This window comes from Mugil cephalus, chromosome 19 (assembly GCF_022458985.1).
Source record: "Mugil cephalus isolate CIBA_MC_2020 chromosome 19, CIBA_Mcephalus_1.1, whole genome shotgun sequence".
In the NCBI taxonomy this organism is placed as follows: domain Eukaryota; kingdom Metazoa; phylum Chordata; class Actinopteri; order Mugiliformes; family Mugilidae; genus Mugil; species Mugil cephalus.
The window spans coordinates 16,843,282-16,869,109 of NC_061788.1; the positions used below are offsets into that span (position 1 = coordinate 16,843,282).

The window sequence follows — 25,828 nt, forward strand, 5'->3', positions numbered from 1 at the left end:
CATGTGGTAGGGCGAGAAGAAGAAAACAAAATCAACCTTAAAAAATACTGAGACAACAAACACTGGTGCAAAAGAAAAACAAAAGTGAAACACTGCCTACCTCCCGGAGTTGAACTCTGACTTTATTGATAGCCTTCAACCAACGAACTCTGGATGGAGAAAAGGGTAATGGCGGCCCATCGTCGTGGAACCTATATTACATGATTTTAAGAGAAAATGAAAAAAAACATAGATGGAGGCAATCTCACAGTTCAACTCAGGGCTGGGTTGAATTTCTAAATAAAACTGTACCTTTGGAGTTTAGACGATACTCTCTCGACTGGAGTGTCACTCTTCAAGGGCCGTCCTACTTCAGGGGACAGCCCATGTATCTCCTGCTCTTCGACTTTAGAGAGTCCATTGGTGTGAAGATGTCCATTTGTGCGCAGCTGCCCATTGGTAGACGGGTGAAAGCCAGTACTATGGTAGGAGTGGAAGGACTCTTCCAGTTCTGACCCTCCAGTGCTCTCGTGGCCAGTTTCACTAAGCTGGGAGCTGATCTGGCTTAGGTTTCCTGATGATCCAAAGCGACTACTTTCGACTGGACTACAATTGTGAGAGAGAAGTGAGGAAAATCAGTATCAAAAATGGGTGAAAAACAAGCTCTAAATTTAACTGTAATTTGTGTTTTACACTAGATATGTCAGATAACTCTGTATTATAATATACTGGTACAGCTGCTCAAATTTACCAAGAAGCTGTTTTACTTCCAAATGTATAACTCTTGGAGCTGTGATGAACACCACTCATCTATGAAGAATTACCTGCATATTCTATTTAAATATAGTCTGTCTTTATCAATTATAAAAGTATTTAAGAATTAATTGGTATAGTATACATCATGTCCTAAAAAGACACCCAACCTTGGCATGTTGGAAAAACAAAGAAAATGTAAAGAAAAGAAAAGCAGTATCACTGTATCCACTTTGGAAATTTTATATGCCCTTGTACATCAGTTGCATTTTTAGAATGGGCGTAGATGCACCATTTTGTGGTGTGAGGTATGAAATCGCTCCTAATTGCTAGCCCTTACTACATGAATGTATGCTTCTGCACACATTTATATCTGCACAGTTTATTGTCAAGGTTTTTCCTTTACCTTTCCACAAACAGGAACACGTGCACATGGTGTAAGTAAACTTACATGGACAGGGCTGAAGCACAGCTAGATGTGGACCATAAAATACGCAGTGTTGATCTGTATTTTCGAAAATTTACTGTTTATGAGATGGCGAGGATGCAGATCAACTGCATTGAAACTGCATGAAATGATTTCCGTGTTAAATGTCAAGTATTTACTGTATTTCATTACTAGATACATGTAAACTTTGAATAATTTTTACTATTTAAAACGATGTGCGAATCAAATCAGAATTCCATTTTTAAAAACATACCAATATTTATAATGTTGCAAATCCACAGTACATGCAACACTACAATTAAATTGAATATGACTGTAGAATGTATGTTCAGGTAAGAAGTAATAACTATAAATCACAGTCTGGCAAAGGAGTAGTAAAGTTATCTCTTGAAAATAACAAATGAATGACGAAGTAAGAGCGGCAGTGATTAAACATGCATATATACATACATTTTGTTTTGGAATTCTGTTTTGAAATGACACATGGATTGGCAGAGACACTAAACACGAAAGCCCACAATACACACATACACATACAAACATGTGTTGAACTATTGAGAAAGGACTGCAGGACTGGACAGGAAATACATTTTTCCAAAGTTTCAATGCATCATAAATGGTGAGGAGGGGATGCCATTTATTATGCTTTTACTAGCCTTTTTGCATTCAATAGATCCTTCTCGGACTGGTTGTCCAGCTGCACTCCAGAGGTTGGGCCTGCAGAGGGATATGTTTCTACAAGCCTTTCCTTCTCCTTTGGGGTCAGGGAAGCTGAAGGATCTACTTCAGGAGTGGAGATGCAAATCTGGGGGTTTTCTATATCATCTGTGGAACCTACCGATTGATTCTTTTGGGCATCAGACGTGGCAACCTTTTCTACAATATGTGTTTGACTGCTTGTTGGGTTGTTAGTTTTGGGTTGGGATGTTGTAACTGAGGTAGGTTGTGATTTGGGTGGGTCTGCCTGCCAAGGGAAACTTATTTTTGCCCCAAATAATGATGTAGTAGGTGGCTCTTGTTTTCCAGCAGTGGGTTTATCCTCTTGAAATAGGCCTCCAGAGAGGGTTTTTAATCCTGAAAACAGACCACTTCCTCCCTCCGTTTGAGGCAAAGGTGAAGCAACTGATGGCATTGTTGATGAAAAAAGGGATCCAAGAGATTTTCCTGCCTCGCTCTGTGCAGATACAAAACCAAACAGAGATTTGGCTTGAGGTGGCTCTGCACTGCTGGGCAATTGATCTTCTTCAGAAGCTGTAGTAGGAGTGACTTGCCTGATATCTGGTGGGGCAGATTTGTCACATTCTTTATTCTCAGGGTCTTCTTTAATGACTATGGGCTTCTCATGTATTATTTCTCCCTCAACAGCTGACTCCTGTTTTTCAATGTTATCTTCCTGATGGATGAGGTCATCTGAAGTGTTTATGGGTGCATTTGTGATGGCAGATGTTTTTGGACAACCTGTGTCAGGTGGCATGGCACTGCTATTTGTTAGACTTACAGGTTTTTCTTGATCATTATCTGCTATTTTACATGTACTGGTCTCACAGTCAGATGGAGGCATTTTTGCTAACACATTTTCATTCTTAGGCTGTGGCTGTGTATTGGTACTCTGTACAGGTTTTGGCTCAGCTGGCACTGATTGAGGAGGCTTAGAGGGTTGTTGTCCAATGCCCCCAAATAAAGATCCCCCTATGCCCCCAAGTAAGGATGCTCCAGTCTGTGATCCTGCAGCCTGACCAGCCGCTCCTCCAAACATTCCTCCAAGTAAAGAACTACTAGGCTGTGATGTTACTCCAGCCCCACCAAACATTCCACCCAGCAATGATCCACCACTCTGGGGACCTGAGGGTTTGGCTGAGGAACCTCCTCCAAACATCCCACCTAATAATGAACCTCCAGTGGCAGTGGTGGTGGCCTGAGGTCCAGATTGTGGAGCAGATCCTTTGAATAAGCCTCCTATTAGTGATGGTCCTGTCTGGGGAGATGCTGTCTGAGCATTAGACCCTCCAAATATTCCCCCCAATAGTGATGGTCCAGTCTGACTGGTATCAGCTTGGGATGCTGTTAGTCCCAGTCCAAACAAAGAGTTCTTTTGCTGTTGGGGACCTTCATTGGGAACAGGTGTTGGTTTGAAAAGGGAAGACATGAAGTTTGAAACTGTATCTGCTGCTGAATCGCTAGTAGATTTTTCTGGCTCTGGAGGCTTCTGTGGAAGCTGGACAACAGGACTTGTTGACTGAGTGGGGGGTGTTGCCTCATCTAATTTAGGTGGTGTTTTATCTTGACTCAAACCATCACCAACAATGTCTGGTCTTGCAGGCTGTTGTGCTGCTGTACATATTTCAGAATGTTTAGACTGATCTCCAGATAAAGCACTTGGCTCGCCTGTATCTTTGGAACTAACCTCTACACTGACACTTCCATCAGTTTTGGACAAGCTTGTCTCAAGACACTGAACTGTACCATCAGGTTGCTGCAATGTTTCCACCTGGTCATTGCTTTTGGTAGCAGCATCACTCACAATTGTTCCTTCACCAACTGAACCAGCTGTACTGGGATCAGTCAGTTTTGGTATACTTGACGTAGAGCTGCTAAGATCAGTAGTTACTGTTTTCTTATCATCAGTAGATGTTGGTGTAGCAGTTCCAGTTGATGTTGAAGCTTGAGCAGATTCTCCAAATACTGAAAGCAAACTTTTATTGGATGGCTCATTAGGACCTGAAGCTCCAGGTAAAATACCACCCAGAAGAGATGCGCCGGTCTGTATAGTACTTGCCTGAGAAGCTGATCCCCCCAAAATCCCTCCAAATATAGAACTATTGTTTTGGGCTGTTGATGTTTGGGTGGCAGGACCACTCATAGACCCACTAGTCTGAGGCATTGTAGATGAAGCTGCCGGCACTCCAAAAAGTCCACCCAAAATTGACCCCCCAGTCTGAGATCCAGCACTCTGTGGAGAAGACCCACCAAATAATCCTCCAAGTAATGACGATCCTGCTTGAGGTCCTGCAGTTTGAGGAACAGAACCCCCAGTCTTAGTGGAACTAACTTGCGGAGTAGTTTGAGGCGCAGAACCTCCAAATAAACCACCAAGTAATGATCCACCAGTTTGAGATGCTGGTGTTTGAGGGGAAGATCCTCCAAACATTGCCCCTAATAGAGAACTCCCAGGCTGGGAGGAAGGCTGAGGGGCAGAACCTCCAAACACTGAGAACAAACCTTTCGGTGCATCCTTGGGGCCTGATGATCCTGGTGCAGATTCTGTAGATGGATCGGGAGTGGATGCAGAAAATAAAGACAGCAAACCTTTCCCTGGACCATCTGACATAAATCCAGTTGAAGATGGAGGATGGGGGCCTGATCCTGATATCAAACCTGGAGCTGGCGGTTCTTTAGGAGGACTGGGATCTAGGGGTGCACTTTCAGTTTTTGTTTCCTTAGACACACATTCTGAGTTTGGTTCCTTAGATGCAAGACCAAGGCCTTTAAGTTGTGAACCCTCTTCAGAAGTATCTGAAGCTGCAACAGCAATGTCAGAAGGTGGGCCAGCATGAACTTCACTAGAATTAGTATTATTTTTATTTGATATTTCACTGGTAGTTGGTGCCTCTGGGAAATTGCTTCTGGTAAGAGATGACGTTTGGGGAGAACTTTGTTGTGAATCAGTCACTGGTGGATCTTTGGGAGTTTGTTGCGGAGGTGACACAGCGTCATTAAAAGCAGAGAGTATACTCTTGGCAGATACTTTGGGGGTTGCAGTCCCTGGCATGGAAGACATGTTTGGACCAACACCGCCTCCTGGTGTTTCAGGAGTACTGGGGCCACTAAACATGGAGAACAAATTTTTTCTTGGACTTTCACTAGAAGCAGACAAGCCACCAAATATACCCCCAAGAACAGAAGTGGCTGGCTGTCCTTGTGGTTGTGGATGTTCTTGTGGCTTGGACTGTGTCTGAGGTACCCTTTGTTGTTGAGTTTGTGACTGAGCTACTCCTTGTTGGGATGGCACTGTTGGTGGCCGAGGTTGGGGAGGAATGGGATCACTAAACACTGAAAACAGTCCTTTCATCGGGCTTTCAGATGAACCTGATGACCCAGGCAGAATTCCTCCTAGAAAGGATCCCGTTTGGGGTTGAGATGGTTGGTTGCTAGGGCCACTAAACATCGAAAGAAATCCTGTAGATGGAGGATCTTTTGGTGGATTAGCTCCTTGTTGTGGTGCCTCAGCAGAAGGTCTACTTTGACTAGCAGGCTGGGGAGGAGTTGAACCTCCAAACATTGACAGCAAACTTTTACCGAGTGTTTCCTGTTGAGGAGGTTGTGAAGCTGTTGGAGCTACACTTGGTGAATTTGTTTGAGGCAATGTCTCAGGTTTGGGAGCAGCCTGCTGAGGACTTGGCCCAGAGAAAATTGAAAGTATACTTTTACCAAGAGATTCCTCCTGTGGAGCTGTAGTTGATGCAGGGGTTTGAGGACTGGGGCCAGACTGAGGAGTGGTTGTTGACCCTGTAAGCATTTCTCCGATTGAAAATCCAAAAAGTCCACTAGATTGTTTATTTGATGCTTCCTGCTTTGTCTGTGCTTCAGGTGGCACAGTTTGGACATGGCTTGCTGCAGGGCCTGAGGAAAATTTGGAAGTAGACTCTTGGGAGATACTTTTGTTTGGTGGTTGGCTGGGTTGATTCTGTGAGTGTCGAGATGCGGCAGTTTGATCCATAGTTTGCTGTCTCTGTATACCCATTGATCTAGATGCCGATGCCAGAGAACCCTCTGTAACACTAGATTTAATATGCTGGTTTTGTGGTGGTGATGGCTCACCACTAAACAGGCTGCCTATTGATCCAAAGAGATTTGATACTCCTGTAGCTTCTTTATTTGCAGAGGCACTGCCTGGTAAGGAGGCAGTGCTGCCAGTTTTAGTCTGCTGATTGGGGAAGGTCTGAGAAATTTTCTGGGGTTCAGGTTTAGTCTCCTCCATTCCAACTGCTGATTTGAGAAGGTTCATGAAGCCTGCCTGTGGTTGTTCAGAGGGTTTCTCCACTGCTATATCCACTGGCTTATCAGATGCAAGGTTTCCAGGTGGCACAGATTTTGTGAGAGATTCTTTTGATCCTAAAGGCACTGTGGCACTGGGTTTTGTTGGTGGGGTTGTTTGCTGAACCATGGTAGTTTGACGCGAAAGTGTGGGTTTCTGTAAAGTATGTGATTGTGTTGAGGGGTGAGTCACTTGAGTTGTTGTTGGTATTGTGGGCAATATTCTTCCCTGTGAGGTAGTTGGCCTCTGCATTTGTTTTTTACCACTTTCTGGCTGGGTCACAGCAGAAGAGGATTCTTCTTTGGTGATCTTAGACTTCAAACTTTGGAAACCTGATGAAAGAATATTCTTAGAAGACTTGTCAGAACTTTGTTCAGATGGAGACATGCTGGTTTTGTTCTGTTCCACCTGTGATGTTTTGCTGACAAAAGATGATATTAGGGAAGTAATCTTTTTGACTTGACGATTAGGCTGCTCTTCTCCTGGAGATACTCTTTTCCTCCATTCTTCCTCTGATACTTCATCAACATGTTTTACTGTGACAGCCGTAGATGAGCGTCGCCTTTGGCTAGGTTGGTAACAGTTGTAAAGTAGCTGCTGATTTGAATTTGCAGTAGGAGTAGAGTTCAAAGAAACAGCAACCTTTTGAGAAAGAAATGTCTTCATTTCCTGGTTATTCCAATGAGGATAGATGTGGTCTTTATTACGACACGAAAGGTCAATGACATCTTTGGAGTAATTGTCATAAACATAACTGGGATGTCTTGGATCCATCCTGACTTTGTTCAATCTGTACGATGTGATATCCACACCTTGTTGCCCCTGTGACAGAAATGAGTTTTCAAACATTTGAGAGAACTGCTCCAGATTTAAATTCATAATCTCATTTCCTTTCTTATAGGCAGCTGACAAATCAAGAGGGGCATTAAGAAGTTTTGAATCACTGTGATTTTGACCAGGAAACCAAAGAAGCTCATCCTCATTGTAAAGTGGAATTTTAAAGCCACAGACTAAAACCATTTCATTGTGCAGCCAAGCGCTGGGGAAACTATCTGATTTCTGTCCATCTCCCCAAGATTCACCCTCAGGCGTACACGCATACACATATTCACCTCCTGCATCTGTAAGCAAGGCATAAATGTACTCATGATCTGTGTAAACAAAGTAGCCACAGTCACCATCTTCTGCTGGCCACCACATTCCTTGCTCCAAAAGTGCAAGCCACTGCTGATACCATTCAGTGTCTTCCAGGTACAGAGCATCTTCTGTGTCAGTATTGGCATTTGGAATACAGTTTGATTCTGGTCTATTCAAATTATACTGACTCTGATAGTTCATGCCATCACTATGAAAATTTTGCAAGGCAGCATTATCCATTCCATATTGCCAGTTGGCCGAATAAGATAAGCTTGGTGCAGTCTCCTCATAATAGCCTTCATGATATGAAATGCCATTCAAGCTGTAAGTGCTACCATCATTACGTGAATGCCATTTTTCAAACTTTGCATTACTCTGTTTAGTAGCCAAGTTCAAAACGCCTTCCTCATTAGGTGAATATCCTTTGTTTACCAAATCTTCATAACTATTCCACAATTTTCTCTTTGGATATGGGTCATTACTTATGTGTCCCTCAAACTGATATGGCACAGTTTGCTCTTGGTGACAAACAACACCTTGCCATAGTGTAGGGTTAACTGACTGATTGATATTTGAGGAAGTGCAATGAAGAGCAGTGGCTGATAATGACATATTTTCACAGCTCTGTCTATAACCTTGTTCTTCTTCTTGAAAGTGATAATTCAGTGACTCATTCTGAAACTGCTGCCATAGAGTACTTTCCCGGATCCACTGGTTTTCATCATAAGAGGGACTTATTCCATATGGGGACAGCTGACCTTGGTAAAGGTTTTGATTTGTAGCTCCATACAAAGAGGGAGTGCTTCCACTTATATATGGCTGCATGGTCATGACTGAATTAATATTTCCGGTACTATAAGCCAGTGGCTTAAATGAATGAAGTGAACTAGAATAGTATAACTGAGCTAAATTACTTGAGCTAATTGAGGAGTATGATGCCTGACTCTGAAGAGATCTCGCAAAAGTAGCAGATGTCCGTAAGTCCAAACCCTCAGTACCAACTGACATAGGTGGATGGATTAAAGCATGTCTACTCTGTCCTAGATTGGGAGAACCTGGAACAACACTTCGCAAACTTTCCCTCCCTAAGCCTGAGGTAGCACTTTTTAATGTGCTTGAATTTGAATCTGTGAACTTCACTGAGGGAGTCTGTTGTTCGACTTGTTCAGTACAAGGGTCCTCAGTTACATTTCTGCTGAACAACCCAGACAAAAAACCTTGCTGGGAATTTTGTGAAATCCTCTTCTCTTTCTCTTCATGTTCTTGTGTAGACTGTGTTAAATTAGTGCATGACTGTTTTTGCTGGTTTGGTGGGCTTTTTATTGCAGCTGTATTGTCCTTCTGTTGTGGCAATTGTCCCGTTAATGTCTGGCTGGCTGTGTCAGCACTTTCAGGTGATTTAGTTAACTTGTTAAAAAATCCTGAGAGCCTCCCAGGCTGACTTGGTGTCTCCATCTGTGTCTGACCAGTCTGGCTACATGACACCTTGATTTGTTCTTGAGTGGGCTGCTGTGGTTGAGCCACATGTTCTGAAGATGATTTGAACAGTCCAGACAAAAGCCCACTTGCTTGAGTTGTATTTTGTGTTGTGCTAAATTGTGGTTGGTTTTGGTTAGAAATTGGGATATTCTTTTGTACTTTCTCATGGTTAGATCTGCTTTGGGTAATGCCCTGCTGTTGAGGGGGTGGTTGACTTGGTGTGTTAATGCTGTCTGCTGAAGCAAATTTAAAAAGACCAGACAAAATACCACCTTGATGGGATGGTTTTTGCTGAAGTGGGACAGTTTGTTGTCTAGTAAAGCCTGGTTTACTTGTCTCTCTTTGGACAACTTGCTGACTCGAGGTTCTGTCTCTGAGAGGAGGACCTCGGTTTGGAACTTGAGTATTCTGTTGCTGGAAATTTTGTTGGTTACATTGAGCACTGCTTTGTTGGTTAATTGTTTGACTGCTGGAAATACTCTCAGATGATGCAAATTTAAGGAAGCCAGACACGAGGCCCTTTTGCTGAGGCTGTGTTGGCTGAGTTTCATCTGATGTCCGATGATGACCATAGTAATTGTCAGGGATGTTCCTCTGCTTTTCACCTACAGAGGGTTGTGGATTTTGTTGTATGTTTTCTGTTGATGAAAATTTCAATAGTCCTGAGAGAAGCCCCCCCATCTGCGGAGCTGTAGGATTTTGTCGAGGAGGGTTACTGGGAAACTGTGACGGATTATTGCTCTTGGGCTGTTGATTGTTATGAGAAGCAGGCTGTGGCACACTGCCAGCCAGGTCACTGTTAGACCCAAATTTAAGAAGTCCAGACAGCAGTCCTCCTTGTTTGGGTTGATTAGCACCCATATGAGAGGTTTCCTCAGCTGCACTACCTTTAAAAAGACCTGTCAAAAAACTCTGTGACTCAGGCTGACTGGGAACTTGATGCTGCATTCCATGAGGCGCTGATGTTGATTTCTGACTTGATGCATGTTGTAATTGGGAGCCAGGTGGCACTTTAGTGTTCTGAGATTGCTGGTTACTGATTAAATTCTGACCTGAACCAGAGGGAGCAGGGACCGGGTTAAAAATGCTTGAAAGCCACCCTTTTTCATTGTTCTCCTGGGGCACAGCAGAATTCTGCGTAAAGCTAGTAGAGGACGTGACAGATGAGTCATGGTTTGTTGTTTTTGTGGAGGCACTAATATCTTCACTGGATGCAAACTTTAGAAAACCAGAAAGCAGTCCTCCTTCTGCCTTGGGGCGTTGCTGAGTGGACGCATTTTCAGAGGAGGTGAAAGGTAGTTTAGGCTTGCTATTCAACGAGGGGTCCTCTGCTGGTTTCTGTAGTTGGGGAGCCTCACTGGTTCTAAATACTGGATAAACAGCCACCGGAGGAGGCCCCTGAGGTGGAAATGGGACTGTGGGTGTAATCAATGAACTTAACGACTTCCTAAAAGGGCTAAAAAGTCCAGTGGATTGTGTTTGGCCAGTCGATCTTTCTGGCCCTGGAACAGGCACATTTTCGTGTTTGTACATCAGTGGATTCTGTCTCCTGTGCACATTTTCATCATGATTTTGTTCCAGAGGTTTCTGTTGTGATGAGCTTATTAATTTTTCATATTTCTTACCCCGTTCTGTTGTCATCGGCTGATTACCTTGATGTACACAATTATCAACACACTTTTCATTCCACTGTGTATGGCCATGCGAATATGTGGACTCTGGTGCCTGTTTGTCTTCAGTGGAGTTCTCATTATCTCCTGAGAAAAGCTTTATAGGATTCAATTTTCCAAAGAATGAGTTTCCTTGAGCACTTTGGGGTTTGGTTGCAAATTCAGGCACATCTTTTGTTGTACCTGTTTGAGTCTGGCTCCTTAAGGGAATTTTTGATTCTTGATAATGACCTACATTTTTGGCATCATGTAATGGCTGAGAAGGCAAAGAACTGAGTGATTTTTCAGGGGAGGTTTCCACTGGAGACACAACTGCTACAGGAGCTGAGGTATTTGATTTAGGAATAAAAGACAACAGTTTTGTTAGTCCGGATTGAGAGGGCTGTGCAGATGATGTCTGCGGAGATGGGACTGGTTGTTTGGGGCTTCCTCCAACTTTGTCAGAGAGAGAGCTAAACAATGAACTCACTGCATTTTTCACACCTGAAATACCCTGATCAGGAGGTGTGTGTGATTGGGATTCTCCTCTAGGATCCTTTGATGAAGCATTTTGGTCCTCTCCAAAAGAATCAGTTCTATTGCTACCTAGAGAAGATAATCTAGATTTGTTTGACTTCGGGAGGGAACCGTACTTGCTGATTTCCTCTTCTTTTTCAGCGAGATATTCAGAAACAGTTTCCACTAGACACTGGAGCTCGTCCATGGGGTCAACATATTCATCACTTGGTTCCTCCACAGGAGAGAGTATTGTCTCAGCAATCCACCCTCCAGCTTTAGATTTTCCACACTTCTTCTCCCGAAGACCCTGAGAATTGTCTATGTGGCCCTCATGGGACAAGCAATACCTGTCTTTGTAACGTCTTTCATTTTCCAAGTGACAGTCCTCAGCCATAAAGGCAATGTCATCGACATCTTCCTCTACGCCAATGGGATACTTCAGATCCTGAGGACTCTCAAAATCAAACCGTGCCCTTATTTTAGCATCTTCCTCTTTTTGGTATGCCACATAATTCTCCAAAGTGTTGTCAAGCTCATTTTTAGCCCACATCCTTGTCTTGTAGAGAAGCCCATTCTTGTATGGCCTGAGGCATGAAGTCATTCGCTCCTCCTCTTCCTGCATCTCTGCTACCTGCCGCATGAACAGCTCCCCTCTCTTCTCACGGAGAAGTGCAAAGTCAGAGGTAGAAGTCTCTTCTCTGAATTTCTCAGTCTCTGTATTGACAAACCCTCTTGAGTCCATTATCTTTTTTTTTCGCCGACGGTCAATAGTGTCATAGCTTTCGGGGTAGGTAGCAGGCAGAAAACCGCTGCGCTTTGGATTTTGACAGACCGGTGTGTGTGATGGCTCAGGGTAGGGCCTTCCCATTCGAAAGATAACACTGTCCTCCTCATCGTCTAAAAAGTCACTCAGCTGAGGTTTGCTCTGCCCTTTGTATTTGTTTTCCCAATCTTCAACCCCCATGCCAGAATCTACAGGTATAATTCTCACTCTTCCTTTCTGATTTAAAGATCTTATTTGGGTTAAAGAATATATTTAACAAGGGTATGGGAATGGGAATAGGAACAGAAAAAGAGCAAACAAAATGAAAAAAGCAATTAAGAAGTTAAGCAGTATGAAAAATTGCAAAACTGAGACAGATACAGGTTCATGCAAAAGAAAAGAGACAATTATTAACATAAAAGACAACATAGAGAACATAACAGAGATTATAGGCTATATAGTTGAATCAGTGTTTTGATGGTATAGTACAATTTGAGCTTGATTACATTGTCATCAGAATGCTAAGCTGCCCTGAAGACTAAAATGAAAATAAAACGTACCTTTTTATACATTTCAGTAGCACAAGTAATAAAACTGCATGTGTGTGTGGTTGTGAGAGTATGTATGCATGTACCCCTATGACTGCATGTGCCTCGGTTAATTTAGATCTCTGTAAATACCCACAGCAACAGCCATGCTCACCAACACACCTACAATAGTGTCGTTAGGGAAAGCACACACCATGCGGCATTAGTTGAAGGTTTTAATTACAAAAGGATTCTGTCGTGAACTAACTCCCTCTGGAGGTGTGAAAGAGGGATCCTCTCTGAGATCAGAATCAGAATTAGAATCACTTTGTTGTCACTGTACAAAGTACATAAAAATCGGGGTAGAAGTGTCTGATATGGTTAAACCAAGTTCCTAAGCTTTTCAAACCACCAGGAACTTCAAGACAAAAAGAAACATGAGCTTTGCGTGGCTGTAATCCCACTTTTTTTCTGGTGCGGAATTATCCGGATCAACTCTCTATCAGTCAGCACAGGCAGATTTGTAGCGGTCTCACTGGTGTCCATGGACTCTTATCTATGACGAGGCACATGAGTACATTCCATGCACCGAGACCACTAGTTTTACCAAATATGTTTTGTAGACGGAAGTCAAGTATAATAATCATAAAAATGTGTAATTTTCAGAACAGTAGAATTAATGATCTCTGCCCCAAATATCATAAAAGTCATTATGTAAATACATAATTATAGTAATAACCGCCACACGAACATGGGATTGGCAACAATGTGCTGCCTTCTGGCAAGCTAAACGATTCCAGATGTACAGAGGACAACCAGGTCCGTGTTCAGTTTCAGTTTGTTTTTCCACGCTATCAGAAGCTGACGTAACTGTTCATTTTTTTAAGGCCAGAAATTACTGGTCGTTACATTATACTAAAGAGCCTTTATAAACACCCAAGTGTAAAGACCGAAGGGAGCATTCTGTAAACATAGCTATTGTGCTCACTGCATTACAGTTGCACCCAATCATACAAGACTGTTGCAGTGGGAATACACTTCTGAGGTTAGACTGCCTAACTGTGCATTAGTTTGAGGAAGGTGTGTATGGGTGAGTATGCAGTGTATGCTCTGTGTACCTGCTTCCTCTCTGGTCCCGGTAGTCCAGGTCAAAGCTGTGGACAGAGTCTGTACAACAGTCTGGGGGGTGTTGTGGCCGAGGCCCCATGGGGTACTGGTGTATGGAGGAGTTGGGCTGAGCTGTTGTGTGGTAACGTGAAGGCAAACTGTTGCTGGTCTCACTGCGGTAGTCACTATCCCGGTCATCTACAGCACTGTCCTGGTCATCCAAAGCTGCAAGAGGCACCAACACCAGCTGAATAAATAATCTTTCTGAGCACACTGTAGTAGTAAGCGTGTTTTGTATGAAATTTTATTCTTGCTTATTATCCATGGGAATGCAAAGGATGCGTCTTAGTGTGGATTTTTCTGGACAAAATGTTAAGAGCTGGAAAAATAAACAAACCAGGGTCAGCCAATGCCAGGTTAATAGGGAGTTTAGGAATGCAGACGTCATGCACTTTTTAAAAAGACAGTGGGTCCTACTTGAACCGTGAAACAACAGACTGCTTTACACTGATTCATTTAAATGCACCTTTGACTCGTTAAGTTCAAGTTAACCAACATACCAAACACTGTTTGCACTGGTTGTGGCACCACTAACAAAATAGGACCCTATGGTCCTGGTGCCTGCAAACTATCCAGATAATTGGAAGGCAATGAGCTAACCTGAGCTAACTATCTACAAAAAAAAGAATAAGGTCACATATGAGACAGAACAATAAAATACAGCCAAGCCTTTCTCTTCATATAAATTTGATATGACACACCAGTTCAACAGTATTACATCTACTGTAGCCTGATGCCCTGGACGCAGGGCATCAAGCTACAAATTAAACTTAAACTGCAATTAATCATTTTAAGGAACCAAAAGTATCTGAATTAGTAGTACTTAACAGTTCCAAAGAATTGCAATTTTGTTTAGGTAACTAAGCAGACAGTTTCCAAGTGTTCACACTTAAAACTTACAATAGTAGATAATGCCGTGTTATCGATATAGCACCAAAATAAACCTCAGTTTGAAAATGACTGCCAACCCCACAAGTCTTCCTAGAAAATGTTCCTCTGGGTCTAACCATTAGGTTGGTGCCTGCTGGAGGGGTGAATAAAGATAGTTTGGCAATGACTGCCAACTGCCATATCTGTAAATTTGATACCGCAGAACATAAGAAAACGACAAGAGCGTGATAAGGTAAGTAAAAATGGAATCAAGGAAAACACTGAGGAAAATCAAGTGTCATGAAACGATGAAATAATGTGAATAAAATGAATGTAAACTTCATAGAATATGTTAGTTGGGAATATGGGGCATAATGACATGCAGAGGGAACTGAGGGTTGGCCACGGGGAAAATTTCATCAAAGTGTTACATACTCAGTGGGTCAGCCCATCCGAAATAGTTGCCTGGTGAAAGTGCAGATGTTACAAGTGAGAGGTAAGTAAGAGGAGGTAGGGTCTGTGCAAACAGGACCAAAAAAAAAAAAGTTTCCCTGTGTTGTAACAATGGGAGGATGGGCGAACCCCATCAGTCAGAGTAGAAAACAAACCGATAAACTTTCACAACAGTGAGAAAACACTTTAACATGGATTTGGCCTCTGCGTTAAATTGTGAAATTATTGACAGACTGAATTTGAAATGTTAACATCTTTCATTTTCAACTCTGATTTAACTGTTACTACATTATGCAGCAGGGGCAAAGGGTCAATGAGGTGAAAAGATATAAGCTTGAGAGCTTAGTGTGTGGAGAATTGGCTCCATCTAGAGGCGGAATGGAGTACTGTACAGGAAGGCGCACTCACAGCACTGGGAGGCCGCAAATGGCAGCTGACGATTCTGAACATCAACCTGCAGAGAGTACTATAAAAGAGAAAGAAGGGAAAAACTCAGCAGGTTTCAAGAAGGTATTTCATGGTTCACATGTTTCATTTCATTCTTTTTAGCAGTCATTTATTTTGACTACAAATAAATGTATGAGTGTAAAATGAAAGAGGTACTAGATTGCACTTAACCTCATCATGGATTTCCATGGTGTTGATGTGCTTCAGCTTGCCTGTCCAATACTGCGCCTCATCATCTGGGATGTCTGGTACCAAAATGTGCATGCAACAATCAGTACGATATTCTACAACGATACCTTTTAAATTACTAACAGATTGCTTGGGAATGAAGTTAGAAATGCCAGACTTGACAACCCCTTTCACACATGTACTTCGCTCCCTTCATTCATTTCATTTTCCAAGGATCACCGAGAGGATTAGCAAGTGTGAATGTAAATGACATAAGACGAATCAGACATTAAATGGACTTTATCAAGCCAGCATTCTAGAGCAAAGTCTGATTCATATTTTTCTATTTCGCTTTGCACTCTTTCTTTAATATTGCAAATACACTGTACGTGACATTGACATAAATGCAAAAAAATATATGTATCCATTATTATTATTATATGTTTTTTCATGTGAATATGCAAGTAACAACAGCCAGATAACACAATGATACAATTGCCAAATAATAATAAACACAAGCAGAGCCATTGTGCATGTATATAAGGATGACATGAAGCAGATTGTTTTTTTTTCGTCCTTATCCCCAATCCCAGCAACTGCATCTTTTACTTGATCCATGATTACCGCTCCATATCAGATCAAGTATTGCCACTTTTACGGGGGATTTGAGCTGCACAGGAGACAGATGCACATTAAAGGCCACACGCACAAAGGCCAGGGCTTCAAAGGCACACCGACCCACAGCTTTAATGAACGGCGTTGGTGGCACAGAGTCATGATGGGCCCCTCAACCTTGAAAGGTCTCATCTTAAAACAGAGAAAGAGGCTCTCTCCCATTCTGCAGAGAAACACCCTGCTTTAATTTTGATGCCTTTTGATCACAAAGCTTAAGCCATGTATATATAGTGGTATATCTCGGCAGCGGAGGTAAAGAGGAGGCGAAGGCTGCTTTTGCATTAGTAAACTCATATTGGGGTTAACACTGATGGCATGAAGGCTCTGGGTTTCATCAGCTGACCCCCCAGAGGACAAGCTGTTACAGTAAAGGAATGAATATCTTATTGGTAATTGTTAATGAGACGTTATATTGAAAAAGAAAAAAAGGTCAGTCACATTGATGAGGTGAATTCAGCTGTTTATAATACATGTATAGCATCTTATGGCCGACAGGGTATTCAACTTACACAGATCTGCCAAAACATTAAAACCACATGTCCCTTATTCTGTCAAAAGAGCTCCGACAAAAGCTGAAGTTCCTCAGCTGGTCTCTTGAGTCCATCCCCACATACCTCCATGTTAAAACGGCCAACTTCGCAGGGGGTTAAATCGTATCAAGGTGTTTAGTTGTGTACACAGTTGTGGCGGCTGACTCTCCACCTTTTTGAATTGGACGGGGTGGTAGGGAGGCAGCGCTGGTGATTTCACACAAGTTACAATGAAATTTTGTATGCCAGCAATCTCTGGTAACTGCTTGAAACATGTTAGAACATATTACTGCTTTATAAGGCAACAAACAACCAGTCATTGTGGAAGTTTTAGCCACAAATGTTTTTCTATATGCAAATGGTTCATGGACCTAAACCCACATTAGCAACACACTTCATGAAAGCATTCTTAATGGCTTCTTAATCCTGCTGACCACAATGGAACAACCTGGCAAAGACTAAATTGTATTTACTGAACCTAAGTTAATAAAGGAAGACCTGTCCTTGATGAGTCAGTGTCCTCTATTTGTGTGGGACAGAAACAGGCTCCTGATCTCAAGTGGAACCAGATAGAGGATGTTACAGTAGGGAGAATATCTAAGACAAATATCTAAGGGCTCACTGATTCTATGCCATTAGTAGTATAACATAAGGATCCATCTCCACATAATGCACCGAGATAATGGTATGTACGCCATGGTTTAACTTAATTTGGGAGAAATGTGACCACATGAGTCTAATTCAGAAGCCCCATCACAAAGCATTAAGTCAACTGGTGGAAAGTTGGGTTTTTTATGCTCTTATGTTGGACACTGACCTTATGACTTGGTAAAAAAAGATGCTTAGACATGTTTCATTCATGTTAAATCAAGAAACAGACTTATTATCTTTTGAGGATTTACACAGTTTCAACAGTGCCCCTTTTTCTTTAGACTAAAACTATTAATTAGTTTCTGTAATGGTCTCCATGGACTTCATATCACTAGAACAGGTTAAGGAAACCACACTTTCTAACTTGAACTGTGAGGCTCAACACAACCAAGCCACAACCATTAATTACCAATGATCTAACAACCTCAAATATGTCTGGTGACATGGTTGAGACATTCTTGTTGTTCTCTTGTCAGTCTGCTAGTCTCTCATGAAGCTTTCCAACCAACAGAAAACTGGTTTTGTAAAGTTCCATGCATTTCAACCTAAACTACGTTTGTTAGGAAACTAAATACACTCCACGACAACCATCAGATACTACCTGCGTGGGTGTGTTCCAAACTCACGAAAGGAAACTAATAAGAGAAAAAATGTGCTATTTGTTTATTGCGAGGATAGTTTGAAAGTTACTGGGAAATGCAAAATATATGCAGAACTTGATGAGTACTTGGAACTGGTGAAACTGAACTGGTTCTATGTAAGCTGAAAAGCTTTTAAGGTCTAGGACCCTTTAAGAAAAATGTTTCAGTTTCTGTGTGCGTTTCAACTGATTTCATTGAATTTGCTTGTTTTTATTGGTTTTATTCGTCTGTGTAAGTATTGAACTGAGCTGTATGAATAAAGCTTACTGTCACTACTGCATGTCGGGCAGACATTCCTCTTCATAAAGTCCTTACACTTCCATTTCAGGAGCGATCAATAGCAGATAGAGTTTACTTGCATAAACCCACAGGACACCAGGTTACACCGCGTCAACGATTTCTTACGCACTGCCCCAGGGTGGTCAGTTCTTCTTGTGAAGCCTCAGAAATCGACTGCTGACATTTCAGCAGGAAACATCTTTGGCCGTTGTGTAACTCATGGAACCAAGGTCTGATTTGCCTGAAGGTAAATACATTCACTAATGTACACTAATGCCCCCACTGCAACCTTGCAGCATTACATAACTACCTGAACTTCTGTGTGTGGTTCATTTGTATGAGTTCTGATTCAGATTTTGGACGTTCGTCACAGGCCTGAATACATGTTGGCCGGCGACTCACCGAAAGGCAGCTCGAAGCGAGTATCCAGCAGGAGCCGATGCGACGTTGGGCTCTTGGTGCCGTATATCTCATCTGCTTTCATCAGGACCTCTGAATCCAGAAAAAGCCACTCGCCTGAGCCCTCCTGTAATTACAGATTACATATTTACCTACAAGACAATGTCTCTGATTCTTTTACCTATTTAACAGCATTAGAACTATTTGGTGATATATGTCAAGTAGTGTCTTAGAAAAGGCTACATGTTTATGTGTGGGTAACCATTCTAACCTCTTCTGATTGTCGAACACTCTTTAGAGGAATCCAGGAGGTTCCCACCATGGTGTCCCAGATGAGGCCTTTGTTCCACACCTCAACAATGAGGCCGAGGTCAAGCCGGTTGATCTCACTGAGGGAAAGGCAAATAAAATATTTGGGTATCAAGCAATGTAACACCAAAATCCTTATACCTTCCTTATACGCAGCATGGAAAATGTCAGTGGATACAAGAGCAAAACGGTTTCTATATACTTTGCAGCTTTGTTATTAGATTTTATTTTTAGTAACTTTCTGATGGGACATTAAATTCGAATTCAATGAACCAGAAATTTCTACATAATTATTCTCAGGCCCGACTACAGCCACGATAACAAATGCTACTTCCTCTTTTTGTTGTGTTTTTGCTGTCATAATCCATTCCAGCCTTGTTTTGTCATTCAACAGGCTATTGAAAGGACTCAAAAACAGCTTGATGACAGCAATAAAATGGCAGATCAGTTCTGAAAGGAGCCGCATGATGAGGGCATTTGCATATTCTCATCTGCGGCAGTTCGCAACTACGGACGGGCCGAACAAAAGGAAGATGAGAGAAAAGATAATCAAAGAGAGCAGATAATTGAGAGGAGTGCAGGGGGCAGGGTATCCAGGGTGTCCAGGTGCAGAGATAAAGCCTTCCTAAATTATTTGCTCTGACAAAACGGCACAAAATAAATACAGGTTGCGAGCGAAAAAAACAAAATAGGGCTAAATATAACAAGGAGACCTCGGCTGTTCATGCTGCTATTTATATTCTGTTATCCAATGCAGTCATTTTTATTATGTCACCGTGTTTCAGACACTCCTTTTTAAAAACAGACAAAATAAGGCTTTAAAGTCCACTTTAAGTGGTAAGTAAGCACTTATCCCTGACCAGATGTGGCAAGACTTCAGAGGCAGGTCACGTTCACTGAGGCTCTCAGTCTGCTGCAAAACACTTCTTTTTAAGGACTATATCAGCCCTTTACATACTGCACTGGAACACGAGTAATTTCTGCTTGGGATCAATAAAGTAATCCTGATTCAGATGTCATTTCCATCCATTTCATAATATTTCCCATTGACCATTTTGTATTTTGCATAGCATATCATAAACACATAGACAGATTTCCTTCTGCTGCTCCAGAAATGTTTTAAATATATTCAAAAGCCCAACGGACACAATTTCCATCTGGTCACATGACAGATGACAAGGTCTGTATCTCAAGTCTACGATGTATGAACACAAGTACAGTGGTGGAAAAGAGTTTTTTGAAAAATTCTTTTTGAGTTTCAAAAGGTTTGGCTGCATTAGACAGACAAACAAATACAAATTATGTTTATTTTGCATTTACAATAAAAACTAACAAAACTAAATTCTTGACAGTTTCAATATGTCAGTTCTCAACATTGTCAGTATCAAAGTCAACAAATAACAGAGAATGTGCTCAAACTTGAACAAAAACTAAACAAAGCATCACATAATCAAATTAATATTTAGTACTGCTGCCATTAGCAGCAGTAGAGCTCTAATTCTAATCCTGGCTGGCATGTTCCCCCTGAGTCTTTCGTACGGTTGAGGGGTAATCTTGTCCCATTCTTCTTGAATTACTACTTTTAATTTTTCTAAATTCTCTGGTTTAGTCTTTGAAACAGACCTTTTGATAATCCACTAGGACTGTACGATAAATCGTTAAAAAATCGCCCATACACCCATACATGTGATCTCATTTCAAAACACAACGATTCTTAAGCATTTTATTTCACGAGCGGCATCACAAACAAATGCTCCCATTTCTTCCTGGTATTTTTCAAGCACCCCTAAAGGCAGCACTGCCGGTGACTCCTCCCTTGACCTATGGTAAAGCGTCTTTACAACATGTGATTCCGTCAGTGGAGTAAGCCCGCCTGAGTGTCAGAAGTCAGTGGTAAAGAGTTAAATGGATGGTGAAGAAACCCCAGGTGGTAGTGGCACACACAGATCCAAACCGAACTCGTTCCCAAAAACACATGCTCTACATTCTAAGGAAATCTCAATGTTTGATACTCTACTTGAATGAATATTTCGAATTCATCAGTGCAATAAACATTTTGTAAAAAAAATCGTGCCAAAGAATCGTGATCTCAATTCTAAGCAAAAAAATCGTGATTCACATTTTTTCCAGAATCGTGCAGCCCTATAATCCACCACAGATTTTCAATGGGGCTCATGTCCAGGGATTGAGCTGGCCACTCCAAGAACCGGATGCTCTGCTCCTGCACTCCAGTTCTACTGGTCCAGTTGTTGAAGCATCCAGTTTTGACCTCGATGCAACAGTGCACATGCAGAAGGGAGCATGAATTTGGAGAATGTCACAATTTGTCAGAGTTCAATGTGCCATCACAGACAGTGAGATGACCAACATCAGCAGCACACATGAATCCCCAAACCATGCTACTGCCTCCACCATGCTTGACAGTAGGTGCTGAACATGTTGGAGATAATGCTGAGATAACGCCAGGCTAGCCTCTGTCTCTCATTGATCAGGGGCTTCTTGACATTCTCATAGGACCTAAAGCCAGGATCTAAAAGTCGACTACATACAGTGCGGGTGGAGCACTGGGCACCAGTTTGGGGTGAAAACTGCTTGGAGCTCTTGTGACATCATTCGGCGGTTTTCCCTGCGCATGCGGATCAGGATGTGGTCATTTCTTGCTGAAGAAACGCTTGGACGCCCAGATCTTGGTTTATCTTCCAAGCTGTTGGTTCATCTGTATTTCTGCAGTGTGGATCCAACTGCTGAAGGACTGCATCTGCACTTCCTGGTGATCTGGCGTCAGCTGTACCCTTCCTGGCAGAGAATCTGTATCTTCAGGCGTGTTTTCTGCATTAGGTTCCTTCTTTTAGCCATTTTTGTCTGTGAAGAACTTTCAAATGCACTGGCTTTATAAAGACACGAAGCACGGCAACAGAAAAATGTGAGCACGGCCTTCATTAGTGGATCACTGGTACCAAAATGACCCAATACCCAATGTATTTTTATGGAACCAGTTTTTAATGGCTGTTTTATGATTTGTTTAGTATTTTGTCTGTGACTGTACTAAAAGAAATTGCAGTTGAAGACCTAAGTGATTCTTAATGGAATATTTCACAAATGCGTAGGGTGTCCAAAAACTTTTTTCCACCACTGTATACTGAAAATGCTACAAAATTCACTCAATAATGCATCTAAATTAACACATTAAATCTAGTTCAACTAATTAGTCAAGAAAAACATAAAAAAAGGCTTTGTTTTAACTTGTTGTTCAGGATGTGGGAATGGACTCATTGATTTTCTTCATCGTCATGGTTTCAGCTGCAGATCTACCACCCAGCTCTGGTGCGAAGGCAAAAGACTCAATTTTAACTAATGCTGACAAATACAAATAAATCAAATAATATTTTGTACATTTTGTATGTTTAAAATCCAACTGAACTAACTTGAACCTAGCTGCTGACAATCATGGTCGGGAAATTTGGAATTCACATTTTCAGATTTCCCTTGAGACGAGTCACTGTTGACAGGTGGTACTGAGCGTTTTCTGGACAGGCTGACAAATAATTAGGTTTTATGTTGAACCGCACCTAGCCAACACATCATTAATGGACAGCAGAGCGATGAAGGTCTGGAAAAACAAACACAGTTGCAATGAGGGGATTCACAAAAGACAAACAATGCCACACATGTGACAACGCGTCAGCTCCCTTGTCACCATAGATACCTTTAGTTGGAAAAGGAAAATGGGGACATTAAACCACTTCATTATAAGGAGGAAATGAACAGCTGTTTAACGAGATGGTTTCTTAGAAGGAGTCGTGCAACTGGAAAAAATGCAATTTCGCTTGCAATGAACAGTTTGATTAGTACAGAGCAACAGTTGATGTGACTCCACAGACAGTGTGGACCTATTGAGTGTGATCAAGAAAAATACTGTTTCTCAAAACAGCCAGAAGATCTAAAGATCCTGGTACAAAATTAAAAGCCTTTTTGAGCATTCAGAGCCACCGTACACGCTAAGGTCATTCAAAACAGCTTCTGTTTTGTACAGCTGTGTATGTACAGCTAGCAGCTGATCAGAAACTGGTCATCTTCTTTCTGAAGTCTGACATCCTGAAAAAGACCTGCAAACTCTCTGGAGCAGTCGGCATCTCCTTAACGTGCAGGTGAAGCTCTGCTTGAATTCAGCATCTTCCCAGTATTGAATTAACTCAATACCTCCTTTTTCTACTAACAGTCGAAAAGACTTCATACAGAGGCGTCTTTTGTTGCAAATTTTGACAGCGAATAAACCAAAAAACACACACCTGACTCAGTGTGCAAGGTTTCTCTATGTTATTTTTGTTGGATGACAGTTAAAGACCCATATGATAAATACTGAAAAAGTGAGTAAAGCATCCATTTTAGTACAGATTTCTGTCCAGTACATTGTGTGACGCTTTAAGCTTCCCCGTGAATTCCCCGTTGTAGCATACCTATAGAGTGTCTGTGTTTAATAACTTACAACATGAAATCTTGTTCCCAGCAAGGCTGGTCCCCCCGCACAGTGATGGTTGTGCTTTTGACATTCTGCACCTTCAGCGTCACATAGGTGTTGAACTTATCTGAAAGGAAAGGAAAAGGGGTTACGCTACTGTAAAACTATAGTGCACAGCAACAAGCAGACTGTATTGAGGCAACAGAGCTTTATGAGAGAGCATCACGAAACAAAAAAGATGGATGAATCAATGAGCGACAGAGATGACGCACACTCATAGCACAGAGATAACATTGTGCAGGGCCTGTTGCTGGACAGAAAAGGGCACCAGATCAGGCATTTGAAGTAATAATAACCAGGCCAGTTCGATTTGTGTGGGAGAAAAAGACATCAGAGTCAGAGTGAAAGCAGATCAGTCTCCTCCCCCCAAATATGTCAAGGCGAGCCAAGCTAGGACAGGACAGGCCAGCAAACTGACCCTGTTAATCTCTAATAAGAGCCAACCCCCATGCGGCATATACAACTACAGGATCCAACTGACTGCTATGACTCTCCTGCTTTGAGAATTACATTTTAACCTCATCTGAACACTTGCCCTCTAAATATAATGTATGAAACAGAGGAGGCATGTCTCCTGATGATGCAATTTAGCGGAACTCACTGTTGACCTGCTGCTCTGCAGAAAAGGTCTCTGTCAGAACTGATAGCATCAATTCGCTAAATTCTGTTGGGTCAAAGGTGATGGTGTCAGCTGAACAGAATTTTCCTGTCTGAGTATCCACAAGCAATATTTAAATGGGACAAGTAGCCATTTTTCTAGTTCCGTAAGCAATCACGGTTGAACACGCTGGCTGCTGAAACTGACGGCGGAGACGCGGATTCAAGACCGATCTGTCGGTGCGTGTGTGTACAGCTTTCACACCCAGTGATCTCGGTCAGCCTCCTCGCAGCCAGTAGTGGCGGACAGCGGAGTCACAACAACTGTCTGCACCAGCTGTCAGCGCTGGGTGGGGTGAGGGACACGGGTGAGGATTAGACAGCCCGTGTCACATCCCCCAGCTTTTCATTTCCTGCAGCAGAGCCAGGGAGTGTAAACACGTGCCTGCTGATGTGCTCAGTTTCGCTCGAGTAGTCATGCCGCCTGCACGGCTGGTGGTCCTTCCAACAACTCACCTGTCCTGCAACATGAACGTGACCCCCACTCTCCTGTGCACAAGAGCTGATGGAGGAGATGGAGGAAGATTCGAATGCCAGATAAATGACCGTGGCCCAGACAGTTGTTTATTTTTTATGTTGTGATGTTAAAAAAACTTTTGATTTACAACCTCCCTGCCTGCTCACAATGGTCTGCAACTAACATCTCCGCACTTTTTGTATTTTATGTATTCGGGAGCAGAGACTAAATGTTAGAAATAGCTAGTAATATAATATTTAACGATAATAAGAAATAGTTTCCTGAGCTCATATCAAGTATTCACCGATCACGCGGTACATTATGACCACCTTCCTAACTTTGTGCCTCCAAAACACGTGTGATTGTTTCATTTACAACAATTTACAACACGCAAAGTGAGCAAACAAAAGAAAAATCTGAGTCAAATCAATATTCTGTGTTACTACCCTTTTCCTTCAAACCAGTATCAACCCTTGGAGGAACACTTGCACAAAGTCATGGATTTTTTAGGATCGTGATGCAGTGGCACCCAAATATCCATTCCTCTGACATAGACACAAGGCCAAGCAACTCAACTATGTACGAAAAATGGCAGCAGGTGCTCTCGACTGATGAATCAAAATTTGAAATATTAAGCTGTAGCAGAAGGCAGTTTGTTCACCGAAGGGCTGGAGAGCTACAACAACAAGTGTCTGCAGGCAACAGTGAAGCATGGTGGAGGTTCCTTGCAAGTTTAGGGCCGCATTTCTACAAATGGAGTTGGCAGATACTTATCCATCATGCAGTACCATCAGGGAGGTGTATGATTGATCCCAAATTTATTCTGTGGCATGACAAACACCCCAAACATACAGCCGAGATCATTAAGAGCTGACTTCAGCGTAAAGAAGAACAAGAAGTCCTGGAAGTGATGGCATGGCCCCAACAGAGCCCTGATCTCAACATGATCGTGTGTCTGGGATTATATGGAGAGACAGAAGTATTTGAGGAAGCCTACATCCACAGACTATCTGTGGTTAGTTCTCCAAGATGTTTGCAACAACCTACCAGCCAGCGTTCCTTCAAAAACTGTGTACCTAGCAGAATTGATGCTGTCTTGAAGGCAAAGGGTGGTCTCACCAAATATTGATTTGACTTAAAATGCAGTGTTCATTCACTGCATTTTGTTAACTGACAAAAATAAATTATTAACACGTCCATTTTTTAAGCAATCTTAGTTTCTAAAAGTTTTGAACACGACTGTGTGTTTCTTAATGGTGTGGTTGATTTGTGTACATTTAGTATTTCTGCAAAACTCACAACTCACCTTGTCTATTT

General features: G+C 42.1%; 1 protein-coding gene across 9 annotated transcripts in view; it reads right to left on the minus strand.

Annotated features, from left to right (window-relative positions):
* The window catches only part of LOC124996643 (protein unc-13 homolog B-like), a 68,601-nt gene that overhangs the window by 26,110 nt on the left and 16,663 nt on the right, over nucleotides 1–25,828 (minus strand). For 5 of the 9 annotated variants that reach the window (XM_047569868.1, XM_047569867.1, XM_047569865.1 and 2 more), the window contains exons 3-12: nucleotides 23,365–23,464; nucleotides 18,841–18,958; nucleotides 18,573–18,696; nucleotides 15,398–15,471; nucleotides 15,188–15,245; nucleotides 14,762–14,791; nucleotides 13,408–13,621; nucleotides 1,837–12,012; nucleotides 292–585; nucleotides 101–191 (exon numbers count right to left, since the gene is read on the minus strand). In XM_047569868.1, the coding sequence (XP_047425824.1) occupies nucleotides 101–191; nucleotides 292–585; nucleotides 1,837–12,012; nucleotides 13,408–13,621; nucleotides 14,762–14,791; nucleotides 15,188–15,245; nucleotides 15,398–15,471; nucleotides 18,573–18,696; nucleotides 18,841–18,958; nucleotides 23,365–23,464 (11,279 nt within the window). The remainder of the gene's footprint in view (nucleotides 1–100; nucleotides 192–291; nucleotides 586–1,836; nucleotides 12,013–13,407; nucleotides 13,622–14,761; nucleotides 14,792–15,187; nucleotides 15,246–15,397; nucleotides 15,472–18,572; nucleotides 18,697–18,840; nucleotides 18,959–23,364; nucleotides 23,465–25,828) is intronic. The other 4 variants (XM_047569870.1, XM_047569872.1, XM_047569871.1 and 1 more) reach the window with 2 other exon arrangements.